This window comes from Mangifera indica, chromosome 8 (assembly GCF_011075055.1).
Source record: "Mangifera indica cultivar Alphonso chromosome 8, CATAS_Mindica_2.1, whole genome shotgun sequence".
NCBI lineage: Eukaryota > Viridiplantae > Streptophyta > Magnoliopsida > Sapindales > Anacardiaceae > Mangifera > Mangifera indica.
In genome coordinates, this window is record NC_058144.1 from 6,175,312 (window position 1) to 6,192,232 (window position 16,921).

A 16,921-nucleotide genomic window follows, 5' to 3' on the forward strand; every position below is an offset into this window, starting at 1 on the left:
CGTTACTAAAAGGAATAAACAAAATCCAGTAACACCAACTTAAACCTCAACTAAATAAATCAATTCCAATAGACCTCGCTAATAAATTATCATTCACAATCCTATAACTATGACAAGCATTTACTTGCTATTAATCAGTTAGCTGTAGCAATTGCAACTTCCCTTCAGCTTCGCCAATTACAAGAGTCCAATACATCATTTTCATGCTATCAAAATTCACTTTACAGTTAAGACTGCAGAACGACAAGAAAAAAAGGGATGGAAAATTTTCTCCACGGACCCATATCTTACCTTCCAGAGCCCTATAAAACCTCAAATACAAAAGGGTAAAAAGAATAGAAAAGTTTCTCACCACTCAACAGTCAATTCTAGCAGAGTCCAGAAAGTTATAGAAAAAGGAGGCAACAAAAGATTGAAACTATGAAATGGAAAATTGGTAACACCACATAGCAGCAGCAAGAATCCTGCACATGCCTACCTTGACTAACTTAAAATGGTCAATATCAGTTACAGGTGAACTGCATCACCTTTTATGTCCTCAACCCAACCAACCAGAAGATACTGCTGGAAAATGTTTTTCTGGCCTCCTTTCACAGATTTACACTCTCAAATCCAGCCAGTGTCATATCTTCATTTTCCAACATCCAAACTTGTTGGATTTCCCAAAAATATTTCCAGGATTGGACTTTAATTTCTTGTTTTGCTGGCTTACAAAGAAGAAAAAAATCTATCCCTGTTTCAGTAGTTACTTGGCCAGTTGATCTGTGTATGCTGTGGCTGCTGATAAACACTGGCCGCCGGTCCCCCCATTTCAACAGCTCCGGCCATCGTCTGAGATTGTTGTAAAAGTGGATGTACTGTTGGAGCTGTTACTGTTTGTGCAGGGTGATAGATACCTGCAAAGGTACCATGACCAGCCTGTGTTGGAGCATAAGTTACATGCTGACCTTGAGGAGGAAGATTGTAAAATGAACTTCCTGGCAAGCTAGATATATCACGACCAGTTGCAGCCATCCACATGGCAGAACCCTCACTCTGCAGAAAGGAAATAAATCCATCACTGCACAAAAAATATGTCCCTTGAACAGTAAAAAGAGTAAAAGAATAAAGGAACATTCAGATAGAATAAGTCAATCAATACAGAACAATTTAATTAATAAAAGAGGGAAAAAAATGAGCAAACCTGCTGTCCACTTATGTAGACATTGTTATCCTTAAACTGGGATGCACCATGCTCCTCGTTAGGAGTTGAGTTGCCAGCTGTTGCAGAACTGGGAGTATAGCCAACTGGGGAGGACCCATATGGCCCATAGCCACTTGGCATTCCAATATGGTTTGAGTTACCACTATTAGTTCCAGGTTTGTACTGGGGAAGTGAAAATTTAGCACCTGTTGCAGCTGCTGCCTGTGGCACTGGATACACACTGCCAGCTTGAGGTTGCTGAGGAAATGCACCATTGCTCAGGAATTGATGGATGGCAGGAGGTGGAACATAGAATGGGGAAATATAGTGGCCATATGGAATGAAGTTTGGAGGATAATGAGATATATGCACTCCAGTTGGAGGACGGAAAACAGGAACTGGTTGCTGAGTCACAGCTATAGAACTTTGCATGAGACCAGCAGCCTGAGTTGCCAATGGAGTTGGACCTGTTGTAGACAGGACTAAAGAATTCCCACCCTACATAAATTAACATACAAGCATTATAACTTAGCATGTAATTATCAAGCAAGATTGTGCATCTCAATTCAATGTAATCACACCCAATATCCAGCTACATGATATAATCTGCTTTACAAGAAGAATGCATTTTCAACATCCCAAAAGGACCAAAACATACAATCAGGTGTAAAATGCATGAGAGGTTAAAGCCACAATGACATAGGTACATACCAGAACAACAAAACAGACACATCCATATTATATTGAAAAACCCTTATTGTTAACTAACACTTGATAAGCATACTGATGAGCAGATATTCAAGATTTAATCCCAGAAACAAACCCCACAAAGTATCACATCTTCAACAAATAACATTTATCCAGGAAATGCATGAAAAAACTATGTCAACATTTTCTCTAAATTGAAAATAATTAAATGCTCCATGATTGGGCAAACCTCTTGAGGAGACTGAGAAGTCTGTGGTGGCAACATTGCAACATTCCCATTGTATTTGGCCGCAACTCCTGGTGAAGGAAATGTAGAAACGTGACCGTCACTATCAGCACCTGATTGGTAGAACTGAGCATAATAACTTGCTGGATCAAACAGTTGTTGGACCTAGATAAAGAGAAACCATTAGTTGGTCTTAAGGCGAAAACAGAGTCAAATAACTATCAATGGTGACGCACAGGATACTTAAGATACAATTGATGCTAAGCTTATGATATTATAGCACCACATCATACAATCAAAATTCAAGTCAAATCGAATTCAAGAAATACTTCAAATTTATTTAACATGTAAAGTACTTATCTAGGAGGTAACATATAGCATGTATACATTTTGCATATTATAGATGGACCAAGGTCAACGTAAAATTCACTAAACAGCAAAAATTTGGATGCTCACTACAAAGCTTGGAAGCCGAGAAACATCACGAGCTTGAGACTCAGAATTTTCAAATGGTGTGAACTGATTCCCTAACATGGGAGGCACAATACCAAAACTGTAGTTGGGATTAGTATGAACCACTGAGTATTGTTGGCCTCCAGAAAGCAAAGTTGTTTCCTGCTTTGATTCATTATACTCTGGGACAGCACCGGTTGATACATCACTATCACCCAACAAATTTTCAGGAACATGATTAGGTGATTGTGAACGATCACGATAATCTCCTACTTCAGCTGTTGCCAATGTATTTTGATTGCTGAATCAAACAAAATAATTTCAACTTATAAAAAATCTGGACAAAAATACTACTACAGCAGTATAATAATGATCCCCTGGGTTCATATTCAGAAATATTTACCATAACAAGGGCAAAAAGACCAAAAATCAGACCAATTCTTACAGTTGTAAATGGTCAATTATAACAGCATATTCCAATAAACATGAAAAAGAAAATGAACTCATTACAGTCTTATGTAATTTTTAACCATTTGTGAAGGCATCAGAACCATCAATATAATCATTGCATAATCATGCCTCACTAACTTGAGTTAGGACCATTCTTCTATAACCCAAGAAAATTAAGGATTGCAGTGATCTACACATAAATAGAAGGTTGCTTTTCGACAAAAATATTGTAAGGTTAAATTGAGATTTCCTTATGATCTACAACTAGACACATAAAGTTCCCTAATAACCAAGTGAACTATACTGCTATTTCATGAATGATCAGATTCAAGAATTGCAGGAACTAGTATTATCAAAGCCAACACAGAAGATATAGTTGAAAAAGAGGGCAGGCATCAAGAAGTTATTCTTCCTACGTTTAAGAGAAGGGAGAGGGCAGACTTTTTAAATCATATCCTTGACAAAAACTCCATATTACTAACCATGCAGCCTGTTCCTCCACAGTTTCTTCAACAACCTGAGAAGTTTCAGACACAGGCGTGGAGCTCTTTTCACTCTCTTGAGCACAGACATAATAAGAAGTTACCCCAAAACTAGCATCAAAACTTCCAAAGCTCAATTTGTTTCTTTCAGATTCAGGGACATGGATATGGTTTGGGATTATAACATGCTGACGTTGTGGAAGATGCAACTCCCCCAGCTTCTTCTGCAGTTTTGAAGTTTCTTCTTCTGAATCAAGAACATTTGACATAGACTGTGGTCGGGCACTAGCTTCAACTGAAACAGTATTAACCTCAGATGTGGCAGCTGTTCCAGGTCCTTGAGTAGTACCAGGGTTTGTCGGCTTTGGTTTCCACTCCTTAGTAGAACCAACTGATATAGAGAGATAGCTTGTTAATTTCCAAATAAATCTGGGGAACGCAATCTAGCATCAATCAGTTCTTAGTAAGAATATGAAAGTGTGATATCAAGCAGACATGTATTTCCAATATTCCAACCAAGAGAAGAAATTTCTAAGCTCTAGCTTATTGCTACATGTTAAAGTCTATTCCTCAAGCAAACCAAAAAGTCCCAGCTTACTGTTGATTATTCATACTACAATTAACTTACAAATTTACAACCCCTTTTAAAAGCAAAGTTGTGTAGTACACTATCAAACATATGCTACAAATAGCAGATGAGAAAAAGGCAAAGTATTTGATGGTCAAAACACTGTACCAATGCATTCCTAAGAGAGTCAATTCCCCATGTTTTATGAAATAAGAGTGAAGGCATACAGTTTTAAGCCAAAATGATACCTTTCTGAGGGCCTACTATCTCTTGTAACCTGTTATTGTAATTAAATGGAGGTCGACCAACTGAAGAGGAACCATGGACTGAAATAGAGGTGGGTTGGGAAGACTCAGTAAGCTGATTCTTCATGAGACCTTGGGATTTGCTTGGCACCTTTCCTTGCATAAATGAGCTACCAATCTCAGAAGATGCTGTCAGTCAAGGAGGATAAAATCAGAGTTGATCATATCACTTGAGAAAAACTTGTCACACTGATTAAAAATGTTAGAATCCTGACCAGCAGTTAACTTGTTCTCTGCAGCAGTATTTAATTCATTGGAAGTTCGATGACTCCCCACTTCACACTTGATTGCACCCACTGCACCAGGGAGCCGTGAATCATTAGATGGCACCAACACAGGATACGAAGACAAAAAACAGGCAGTTGATGGAGACAATGGGCTGGAGATTGGTTCAGGCTGCCCCTGTGTTGACCCAGTGCCAAACGCAATGGTGGGAGTTTTGTTTGAATCAACAGGAGAAGGTGCACTCCCAAACTTATTAATGCCTGCAGCTGAGGAACTGACTTCAGGTTGTTTTACCCCAGTTCCTGATGGTAAATCAGAAGACCGCAGAACACTTGCACCTCCAGAAGCTACAACACTGGGACCATTGGCCGCAGCCGATACAGAGCTGCAAGTGATAATTTAAAATGTCAGCTCTACTATCCTATAAGTCCAAAAAATTCGCTATGCTCATATATGGAAGAGAAATTCAAATCATAGACAATAGTCACCTTGCTGCTGAACTCGTTTCTTTATGTTTAGTTTCCTGGGATGTTGGAAGGGTTGGGTTGACACCCTTGCCCACAGCTTGACTGGTTCCATTGTCCCTTCCAGTACCAGAATTCTTGCCACCACCAGCATCTAGAAAGTACACAGGAGAAATTAACTTTGTAATCAATTTTATCACAATGCAATAAACTATGTCCTAACCCTTTGTTCTGTGGCCAATCCTTTCTTTAAATCATCAAACACCCCAATTGAGATAAGTGCCAATAATAAGATGATGAAAATAACAATCAACTCAGTACCATCCAAAGCCACAGATAAAAACATGTTTAAATGAAACTCAGCAATGTCACCTAATTGCACAAAAAAATTTGTTTGGATAGACAAAGCAAAGTGGTACAGTTTGAACTGTTACTAAATAAGTTGCAGAACTTAACTACTGCAAGTCACAGCAAGGTATATTTAGCACGGAAGCAAACCCATGTAAATGCAGCAAAATAAATTTTGTTATTGTAGAACACAGGATACAATCAAGACATTATAATACTAAACAGTTTGTCTGACATTTGTTTACCATGTGATGTGTAACGAGACAAGAAATTTGACCGGCCACCCCTACTTCCCCGGCCTTGTGAGCCAGGTCTCCACCGAGACTCCACAGGCTCTCTCTTTACATTCTGCAATAATAAAAAAAGAACAAATTTGTAATAATACAAGAGCTGAATTACATATCTGAAGACAAAAAAATAAGTACTCATCATATTCCCCATGTCATTTAGACCTTGCATATCCACAAGTTATTGAAACACTTTACCCTGGCCCCTACAATAGTTCAAATTTTACTACCTGCACTCACCTAATCTTAGTATCATACATTAAAAACAAAGACAAAGAAGTTAGGACAATTTGATCATTTGATCAAGAAATATTACCCCAAAATACCTAATAGCCAGAAATATACAGATTAAAATTCCATCATGAAACTTTTACCTCTTTTTTCTTGTCACGTTTCCTTTTGACCTCATGAAATGGATCTGTGAAACCATGCATAAACTTTGTTATATCGATTCGAGATTGAAAATAAACTAAGTACTACCAATTTGCTGTGAACAAAATTTGTGAGCATTAACAATATAACACATAAACAAAATCCAACTATCAAACAGGAAAAAGAATGACAAATTTCAAAGTTACTCAACAAATTGCTTACCATATATCAATAACCAATAATAAGACAAAGGAATCTTTGAGCTGCATCACAGGATCATTAGCAATTTGTCATTACCTAAATAAGCCTAACACAATATCAATTTCATATGTGTTACCAAGTTGACGCTCCTTGTGCCATGTCCCAGAACCAATAATTTGAAAACAACCATTATATGCCTCATAAACCATGCTAAATCTAACAAATTACGAAGGAATTCTAAACAAATCACCAAAAATCACTCCTCTGAACTGATGCATAGTCTTTAACAGATTCCCATCACAATATCAAACTTCCGCTAGGCATATGAAAGTGGTATGGAAAAAAAGACCTTTAATTCTAAAACTACCCCTCATTATCATCACGTGTATCATCATACGAATGTCATGACCATGACTAAATTGTGGAGTTGCTCCACCAGATATTTTGATCCATATCAAAATCCCATTCACGATGAATATATTAAATCACAGACTTAAATATATTCTGTGTCACTAAATATGTGCAGCCTCATTCAAACTAATATGTTTCAAAAGAATTAAGCGTGAGCTAGATGGGAAGAAACCCTAATCCCCATTAAAATAGAGCACCACATCTAAGCTACTGAGTATGAAAAATTAAAAATAAGAACCCCAATTTCAGTAACACTCCAAAGTTCTCAAAACTGATCTCAATCGACCAACACGGTAAAAATAAATGAATATTTAATTCTAGGAAAATAAAGGAGTGCAATTTAAGTTTAGCCCTAACAACAGTAAGTAATCGACAGTGAAAACCCCATCAAATCAAACCTAGAGAAAAAAATATAAGAAAATTCAGATGAGTAGACGCAAAGCTGAAAACATGGATCAGGACGAAAAAAACAATCAAAACGAATCAAGATAAACCGACATAGAGAAAATTTAAAAGAGAAATTAGAAGGAAAAATACCCTGAAGGAGGAGCCTTTGAGCGGTTTCATTGGGATCCATAGAGCAATCTTTGAGCATTGCATAAATCTCTTCTTCACTGTGATTACCCGTGATCTCTTTTATGTTCTGGATCATCTTCCTTGTTTTGCCCGGGATTGAAAACCTAGACCCCCCTCCGCTCATCTTTACTCACTCTCCAGCACAACCCACAATCGCAATCACAAACTCAAGCCCAAACCCCCTCTCTCGCTCTTAATTAAATAATATAATTAACAAGAAAAACAAAACATACACTATATATGTCTCCCTCTATGTGTATGTAGTAAACAAATTATAATCGAAAGGAAGGGAGAAATGAATGAATAGTTGAGAAGTAAAAAGAAGAGAAGTTGAATGGATTTTAATAGGCTTTTTATTTCTGTTTGAATTTGATCTATCGATGTCAATCAAGCTGAGAGAAGATGAGAAAGAAAGGAAGGGAACGAGAGAGAGAGAGAGAGAGCAAAACGAAGTGTGCTTTTGGAGTGTAGGGCTTTTTGGGGTTTCTATTTTTATTTTATTGAAATCGTGTTGATGTAACTTTGTAAGATCCTCTAACATTTCCCTTACACGTGTTTAAAACTATTTATTTTCAATGAGAATGGCAGTTAATATTAAAAATCTTATTTTACCTATTATATATTTAAAATTATATTACACCATATAATATAATTTTTAAAAAATATAATAATATATTATTATTTTTAAAAATATCATAATATGTATTTTTATTATATCAATTTATATTAATAATATATATCATATCATATTTTTTTAATTTATATTTTATCATAAAATATGTATCATATATTATAAAATATTGATAAATATATTCATTTTTCATCAAACTGAAATAATGATTTATTTTTCAAAATTTTCTCTATTATTATTTTGTGATAAAAAATTAAATAAATTATAAATAATGTTAAAAGTAATTTAACGGAGAGATAATTAATAATTACAAGAATTATAGGGGTGAGAAATTACCATTTTGTATCGAAAGGTGGGAATTAAGGATAATATTACTATTTATGAAAATGTTATCAATTATTTTATATTATTGTGAGTTGATAACAAAATTTAAGATTGGATGTACTTTTCAATGGCGGACACGTCGTAATAAATGCCTATCAATCAATCAATCAATCATGTTTGTTTTATTTATTTATTCTCAGAAATTACATTATTACATTGACCTGACCAACCTTTAGGGATTACTTGATTAGTTTTGAGTTGTGTCTTTGCGATTCATGAGTATAATGTAATGTAATAATAATCAAATAAATATTTCTCATAAATATCTTATATTTGTGTTCTATTTTGGGCTTTCTCAGAAAATGAACCCATCTGGCACATCAAAGTCTGCCCGGACTCAGATGATTCAGAATGAACAATTACAAGACAAAACTCTCTCTGTCAACCGATCATTCAGTTTCACCAGTGGACGCCATTATTTCAGTTTTTGTTTTCTCAGCAATTCTCGTTTTTCTGGTAATGATTTTCAGTTGTTTTTCTTTGCTCGTCTCCATCCGGCATTTCATGCGTACGTTTTGTTTGTCAGAATGCTCCACTGAATCACTCATTTTGAAAGCATTTAAGGTTTGCTCCATTTGATTTTTTTTTTTTTCTAATGTTTAAATATAACCCCAAAAATCTAAGTTATACTAATTTTAAAACTGTATTTGAAAAATATTTTTGCTAAGCTCCTATATTTAGAAGCAAATTACTAATGATTGATTGTGTAATTAGAAACTCATTTTAGCAACTGTGACTGGGTTGTTGAAATTTCTTAACTGTTCGGGGATTGATTTTTCTCAAATTGTATCATTACTTACCATGGGAAGTAATATCTTAGTCCATATGTTGTTTATTCGGCTGAAAATATAAGTCGATGTTCACTTGCTTTTATTGCAGGTGGGTTATCCTTGTAGAAGCCAAATAATGTGGACTCTAGTTTAGTCACTAGTATGGGATTGGACAAAGGTTGTTTTCAATTCACAGAAGGTTGCATATATTTTCCCGTGATGGCCCATCAGAAAGCTTGAAGGGAAGAATTGCTGCGTTGGAGAACACAAAGAAAATGAAGAATGTAAGGAAAGGAGGTTGTGTTTAGGTTCTTGAATCTAATTTTTTCTCGACAAAGCTAGTATGCCAATGGTTCTCACTATTGCTGCAATTGCACTCGTTGCCAAACTGCTCATGGTGGTAATCTCTACCCACCTTTATTTAATCAAGTATTATGATTATTGGTTTTGCTTTTGTTGAGCTGCCTGTGTGAGTGCTGTGAATGTAGGCATTAGAAAATGATGAAACTGAGTTATGGTTATCAATCATTTTATTACTGTCCATAAACTACTTTGCCCTTTTGTGGCAGTGTATGTGTAAGTTGTGTACATAATGAAGAGAATCAGTAATTTGTATAGTAGAGCTCCCTCATCTGGGGATTTCCAGCGTTTTATCAATATTTACATACGTCAGTAGCTTCTCATCTTGTTAGACCACCACAAGGGAAAAACTTACTCATTTTCTTTGTATTAATGCAAATATTAGATAGTTGCTGGTGGCATCCAACAAAAATAAATATTTAAGAATTTCAACCTCTTATACGGGCATTAATAATGAATACTAATTTGTATATTAACAATTACGTGTCATCATATGATTAAGTTTTATTTTATCTCTAATTCAAAATCATTTAATTATATAGTGATATGCTAACATCAATATACAAATTAGTACTCATTGTTAGTGTACAAAATTTTATTTCTTATACATTTATATGGTAATGCTTACATAAGTGACATAAAGCATGCAGGCCTTTAAAGTAGTATATTGTTAGTCAATGCATACTTTTAAGTTGATTCTTATAAATGTAGTAATCTTCATCAGGGCTCCCATTGGTCAAGGATATGGCTTATATGAAACATGTGCTGGGGCTGCATTTACCGAGGCAGATAGCAGTAGCTTGGGCGGGGTGGGTTGCCTGCCTCTTCCTTGTTGCTACATTAAGGTATGCTAGATTTCCACCAATTTCAAGGAAAAACACATTTATGAAAAGATAACTATGAGGGTTATATTGTCTATTGTGGTCAGCCTGTCTGAGCTTGGAATAGGCACTGAAAGAAAAGATTTTGCCATTTTCTCCTCATAAGACAGGTTCTACTAAAATTATTAGGAATTAATGGGTCATAAAATGTATTAAGGTCCCCATGTAAATTTTAATAATTTGGCCTACTGAGAATGTGCTATTTGACATTCCAGCTTGTTTCTTGGGAAGAGGTGGGTATATGACTTCTGACCAACCAATGCCCAGAGGAGATGTTGGTGTAGGGGATTCAGTGTTATGTCGGGTTACTTTAGCAATCCACAAAAAACTAATGAGGTGAATAAGGTAAATCCATGTGTGTGTGTGTGCCACACACCTCAAAACTTGTGCAATTATCTGATATAGCATTCTGCAACTTGTAAGTTGTAATGGATCTCAGCCTATAAATATTGTTATCCTGCTTTATTATTACATGCTGCAGGTTGATGGTAGAAGCATGCACTGGTTTTATAACGGTGACATTGGAAAATTTCACCCAGACAGATGCTTTAAGATTATTGATCAGAAGAAAGGTATTGTCAAACTTCAACACAGTAGATATGGCTCCATTGGAAAGGTGCATTGAATTTGTTTGCATGGAACATCTTTGAGCAACAAATGTGTGCCAAAAATTTGCTACAGTTCTCGTTATCATTTCTAATTGTCTGATTGCAGGTTGAGGCTGCATTGATGTCAAGTAATTATATGGATATTATCATGGTATATGCGGATCCCTTACACAGCTATTGTGTTGCTCTTGTTGTGCCACCACACAATGCTCTGGAAGTGGGCCAAGAAACTGGCATCAAGCACCAAAGTATGTCTGAGCTGTGTCACAAAGCTGAAAAAAACAGTGAGGTTCAAGTTCGATTACTTTTCTTTATCTACTAAAAAGGTTTCTTGGGAATATTATACAAGTGCATTATTTTGGTCTAGTGTTCTGGTGTGGAGTATCATTCAGTGAGAGTAAGTTTGTACTGGAAGTAAGCAGTTTTCACTGACTCTTAGAGATTTTTTATTTTGATATTTTCATTTTGTAAAGGCTGACAGTTTTATGCATGTGCTGAATTTGGGAGGAATGGAGACAAAAATCTTCTTGGAACACACTGAATGAAAGTAAAACTCAACCTTACTGTTTCAGATTTGAGAGCATTCTATGTTATGCTGGTAGGAAAAGGCACAAAACTGGACTAATCTGAGATTCCTGCAAAATTAAGTTGCTGCCAGACCCATGGGCACCTGCGTCTGGATTAGTTACTGCTGCACTCTAGATAAAGAGGGAACAGCTGAAGGCTAAGTTTAAAACATGACCTCCAAAAGCTGTAAGCATGAAAAATGTAGAAAGGTTTTTCTCCTAATTGCATTATATTATTCCTAGCACATATGTTTGCTACCCAGGAGTCTTTCAGATTTTCCTTGCAAAGTATACTTTTATAACAATTTGTACGGTTGCTTCTGTATGAATATCAAGTTTATGCTGGTTGATGCAGTCATAGCTTTCTACATCTCTGGAGTTACCCTCGATAGTGATTTGCATAACAATTATTCCAGACGAGTTAGCAGTGCTCTTCAAGACTTGTTTTTTGAAATGGATGTACAATATGTTTAAGTAGGAGCCATGGGTTATACTAGATTTTTGCTGTATTTAATTCTGGTCCTGGGTTGCACTAGATTGCACTTATTTTTTCATCTCTTCCCTTCATCAATAATCAAAGGGTTTATGAATTATCAATCTATCAAATCATCTGGATTGCACTTTTCATTTCTTTTTATCTCTTACCTTCATCAATAATCAAAAGTTTATTAATTATCAATTTAGCAAATCATAATAACTAGTCACACTAATCAAGTCTTCCAAGTATGAGAACATAGTCATATACATAGTACTGCTATTTTCTATAGTTCTTCAGTGCACGGTGAATATTCAAGTAACAAAGAGAAGTGTGAAGTATCCTAAAGACACAACGGTAGTGACCAAAAAGATTTGTGGAGGGAGATTCTGATAATTGTTCTTCTGCAATATAAAAATCAGTTTCCTAGCATTTCTGAGTGTTCTCAAAACTATCTGTGTCCACTTCCTTTTACTCTTGCTTGATATAAAACCTGATGGAGAATTCCAAATTTACTCTTGCTCTGATGAAGCTTTGCCCACTGAAACAGACATCTCAGAGAGTGATGGCCGTAAGAAAAGATACAATGCTGGACCTAAAAATGGCACCAAAGATACAGGAAGAAGCCAAGAACCTTTGTCATACCTGCAGAGAGATGAAGTTCTTGGTGTTTTGTATTCCACATAACTACCCTTCAAGGAATTTTATAACAGATCTTAGAGAAATGAGAAATTCTCACCATTTCCGGGCAGTCATGTCATTGTATACCCAAAAAGCAGCAAATGTAGAAAGTAGAGTAAAATCAATGCTCATCACATGAATCTGCAACAAAGAGATTCAATCACCATATGAGAAGGTGATATCATGTTTTGTTGAATTGTAAAATTCGACCAACCAAACAAAATGAAATTTAATAAGCATGCATCAAATATTCTAACGATCGAGTTAATCATAACTTCAACCAACATATAATTTATGAACTGAACAAAAGACTTTGGTTTTGGATTCACTTTGGTATGAATTTTGGACCAGCTTGAAGCATGTTAACCTATTAGTTCGATTATGGCGTTGCTAGATCCACCCAACCCCCAAAAAATTCAAACACACTTACAAATTTGCTTTCCCTGAAGTATTGGTAAAACTCCTTCCAGACATCACCACTAGCTAAACCAGCATAAATGATCAACCCAAGTCCTGCAATAAATAATATCTGATATGTAATTGAATTAGCTGGTGCTCTCCATGATAAGTTTATAAACTCAAAGTAATAGATCACTCATATATACAAGTTTGTTTTTGAAGGTGTAATACTTCTTCAAGGTAAACAGATTTTAAAATCTTTGATGATGTAGTAAAAGGGTTCAGCACAATGTTTCCTTTATAACTTCTCAAAAACACGCATAAAATGGTTCTGTGAAGTTTTGTTTAGATTCACTAACATTATATATGAATAATGCCTCACCTTGAAGAATTATTTAATTAAGGTGTCTTTATATAAGTCCACGATGAGGAATTTTGTCTAGAGACACAGACTATGTGAATTATCTATGAATTTGATGAGTTGCATATGCTTTTATGCTATTTTAATGGCGGCTAGCAGCTATTTATACAAGAACCATAAAGATCCAATAATAAGACTACATTATGCAAATTTTAGCAAGTAATCAACCTTTTATATAATAATGCTTCCACAAAATTTGAACAAAAGAATCCTTTCAATAGAGGAGAAACAAATAATGGCTTACCCCAGCCGTTAATTTGGATTCCAGAAAATTCAAAGGCCATCGACTGAGCTCAGTTTCCTCAACCGGAGGAGGGGGAGGCTTCCAAAGAACAAAATAAGGCAGAAGAGCATATGCACCACCAAAGAATGAAAGTATAAGGAATGGCCAGACAGGAATTTTGCTCTTTGAGCTGCAGAGACAAGGATTAATGAGTTAGTTCAGTACAGCAGAAACAATGCGTTCTAAAATGTTTCTAAAGCAGCCTCCAACATGTGTGGTAAGAACTAAGAAGGCTAAAGCTTAATACAATTTGTGAAGCTCGCCATCATAAATACTTTAGATAGTCTTGCAACAGAAAAACTTCCCAGTATAAGGAACTAGATCTGCTGGTTTTCAGCCACTCTAATTAATCTCTTTCAAATAAAAATGAAAGCATATTTAAAGTCAAAATACAAATGCTTAACTGTATCATGATGAGTCATCATTATATATCAGTTAGAAGAATGCAAAGAAAACAATTACCAATAATGAATTTTGGTTTTTTAACCAAGCTAATAAAAATTTACATGCTGAAAAATAATTCAAAGAGCAAACATAAAGAGCAGAAAGGTACCTTCTACCTGTTGGAAGCAGCAACATACTATACACTAAAGGCCACAAACCCATGATGTACCAGAGAGACACAAGCACTTCATTCATCACAAAGCCATCATGTCCCTTCAAATTCAGAAGCTTATTCAAGAAATACATGTCCCTTGACTGAAAATTATTACCCACATGTTATGAATCTAAACATTGACTCATTCAAAAATTTATAACGAACTTCATGTTACAGAAGGCAGAACAAAGAAGAAGCAAAGATTTAATTTTTTTTTGTAAAATTATAAACACTTTCATAATTAAGGGACTATGAACTGTTTCAATTCAGATAATGAAAAAAATTGTAAGAACATATGCAACGAATGAAGCTAGTACCTATGACAGAAAAGCTAAAGTCAAATAACTATAGACATTAATGAAGTACAATTATAATCAGAACTGGATGGAGCAAATATCAACGGATAAAACATACCGGGGTTTGGTTAGGAGAAAGATTAAAAACATAGTACATAAGGCCACCCCACAAAACAAAAAGAAAAATTGAGGTCGTCCAGTCTCTTCCCCCTTGAACATTAACTTTACTCTCCAAAACTGAAGACTCCATATCATCTAATACTGGGTTTTCTTCTTCATCTAAGTTCTTAGAATCTAAGATGCTGTGACATCTTTGGAGAAGAACCCTTTTGTGAAATTGAAAAAGTGAGGCTTTAAGTTTGTTGTGGGGTTTCAGTAAAAGTGAGAATCTTGAGGTGGCGGTTGTTTTGGGAAGTGAAAAAGAAACGCTGTTAAATTTGTGAGTGTGGGGTGAAGGTTTGAGTTTCGCAGTTGTGTGTGGAAGCGCAGTGAAGTTGGAAGAGATGAGATAGGTGTTAGCTAACATGTTTTTGCAGCAAGATAAGAAAAAACTGTAACTCTGTAACGGGCTTTTTGCTCCTTATAATGAAGCCAAGTCTCACTCCAAATGGGTGACATTGAGATTACAGATCACCATTAAAATCAGAGGAGGACTATTTTTATAAACAGGAGATAAATACATTCAAAAAAATGATTTTTTTTTTGAAAAATTGAAATTTTTATCCGTATTTTAATTCGTCTATAGATATATATCACTCATTTTAAAATCTAAACAAATATACTAGAACAATAATTTACTTCTCTAAAATATCATGAGAAAATTATTATAAAGAATTCAATTTAGACACAAAGGAGTGAGAGACAAAAATTGTTAAATTTATTAAGAGAATTAACATCTGTTGGAAAGATTTCACAACAAAATCATTCACATTCAAGTCACTTTTGATTCAAGCACGTATGTTATATGTTTTCTTTATGAACAATTGAAAATGAAATAAGTATGATAAACTTATATTCATAATTTTATGTGAAATTTAATTTTATTGTGATTTCATATTATTAGATTGTTTAATGCGATTATTTTATGTTGTTTATATTATTTAAAGTTATTATAATATTATTTTATATTGTATTAATAGTTATAAAATACGAAAATTCAAGCTTGAAAAATTTTCATATGAAAAACAGATCTATGTTAACACTAACCTTTGACGTTAATGTCAACCCACCGAACCCCACTGAATTTATTTTATTTTTTTCTTTTATTACATTCAATTCTTTTATTTTTTATGCATGTTTATTTTAATTTGATGCACAAAAAATTACATAAAAAATTATAGAATTATCATTGTTATTTTCTTCCTCTTTTCAGTAAAAGCTACTCACTAAATTATTATGGACGCACCAACATAATAAAAAGAAATATTTCATAAGCCTTGTACAGGCAGAAAATAAAAATTAATGAAAAGGATTACTAAATTGGAAACAAAGCTTGGCGGAAACACCAAGCCTTGGCAGGACCGCCAACCTCCCCCATCCCCACACCAACACTTCGATTGATCAAATCAAATTAATTTCAATTTTAAACTAATTTAAATTTTAATTTAGATTAAATTTAAACTGAATTAAATTTAATATAATATAATTATTTTTTCATTTTTATAACAAATATTAATCTATCATTCAGTCATTATGTCAATTTCATTTCAAAGTATTTAAAATAAAATGTTTTATAAAAACTGTTAAATTTAAGTGTTTATATTATTTGAGGTGAAATTTTATTTCAATCACCAACATATAAAATAAAATCTACTCATTAAATTAAAATCACCAGCATATAAAATAAAAGCTACACACTAAATTAATATGATGCACCAGCATACTAAAAAGAAATGTTTTATACGCCTTGTGCAGGCAGAAAATAAAAAATTAATGAAAAGGCTTACAGAATTGGAAACAAAGCTTGGCGGAAACCCCCAAGCCTTGGTGAGATCGCCAAGTGTTGGCGTTTCCGCCAACCTCCCCCATCCACACTTCTAGACATGTTAATTGGGACGAATCGAATAGAAACCCAATACGAAATACAAAAAAAAAAATATGGTATGAGAAAATTGGTCTGATACTGTAGCATGTCAGACTAGGCCCATGGATCTATTTGGTCAGGCTCAGGTTTTAATATTAAGCTTATGGGTTAGCTCGGTCTGATTCTGTTTAAATTTTTACTAGCAAAAGCAAGGTTTTTGTCTTGTGTAGCCTTCCTACCTTCTGCCGCAAGGCAGAAGCCTTGTTAGGCAGAGGGAAGCCAAGGC

The 16,921-nt window shown here is 34.7% G+C and overlaps 2 protein-coding genes and 1 pseudogene across 4 annotated transcripts; 1 reads left to right on the forward strand and 2 right to left on the reverse strand.

Moving 5' to 3' along the window:
* Nucleotides 1–143: 143 nt before the first annotated feature.
* Nucleotides 144–7,731, reverse strand: LOC123222458 (GBF-interacting protein 1-like). Its single transcript, XM_044645239.1, has 11 exons — nt 7,221–7,731; nt 6,074–6,117; nt 5,658–5,760; nt 5,089–5,218; nt 4,591–4,985; nt 4,319–4,504; nt 3,503–3,893; nt 2,574–2,871; nt 2,121–2,282; nt 1,184–1,681; nt 144–1,035 (listed from the first exon to the last, which is right to left on the reverse strand). Exons 1-11 carry the CDS (start codon nt 7,381–7,383, stop codon nt 739–741), a joined length of 2,667 nt encoding a protein of 888 aa, XP_044501174.1. The 5' UTR covers nt 7,384–7,731; the 3' UTR covers nt 144–738.
* An 894-nt stretch (nt 7,732–8,625) lies between these two features.
* On the forward strand, nt 8,626–11,829 carry LOC123223446 (annotated as a pseudogene).
* Nucleotides 11,830–12,105: 276 nt separating this feature from the next.
* Nucleotides 12,106–15,224, reverse strand: LOC123223815. Of its 3 annotated transcripts, none has more exons than XM_044647202.1 (6): nt 14,731–15,224; nt 14,272–14,375; nt 13,680–13,848; nt 13,046–13,144; nt 12,674–12,756; nt 12,106–12,579 (listed from the first exon to the last, which is right to left on the reverse strand). In XM_044647202.1, exons 1-6 carry the CDS (start codon nt 15,136–15,138, stop codon nt 12,447–12,449), a joined length of 996 nt encoding a protein of 331 aa, XP_044503137.1. In that variant the 5' UTR covers nt 15,139–15,224; the 3' UTR covers nt 12,106–12,446. The 3 variants fall into 3 exon arrangements, with proteins under 3 accessions (XP_044503137.1, XP_044503136.1, XP_044503138.1); XM_044647201.1 differs by having other exon boundaries at nt 14,272–14,417; nt 14,731–15,221; XM_044647203.1 differs by lacking the exon at nt 13,046–13,144 and having other exon boundaries at nt 14,272–14,417.
* Between the last annotated feature and the right edge of the window lie 1,697 nt (nt 15,225–16,921).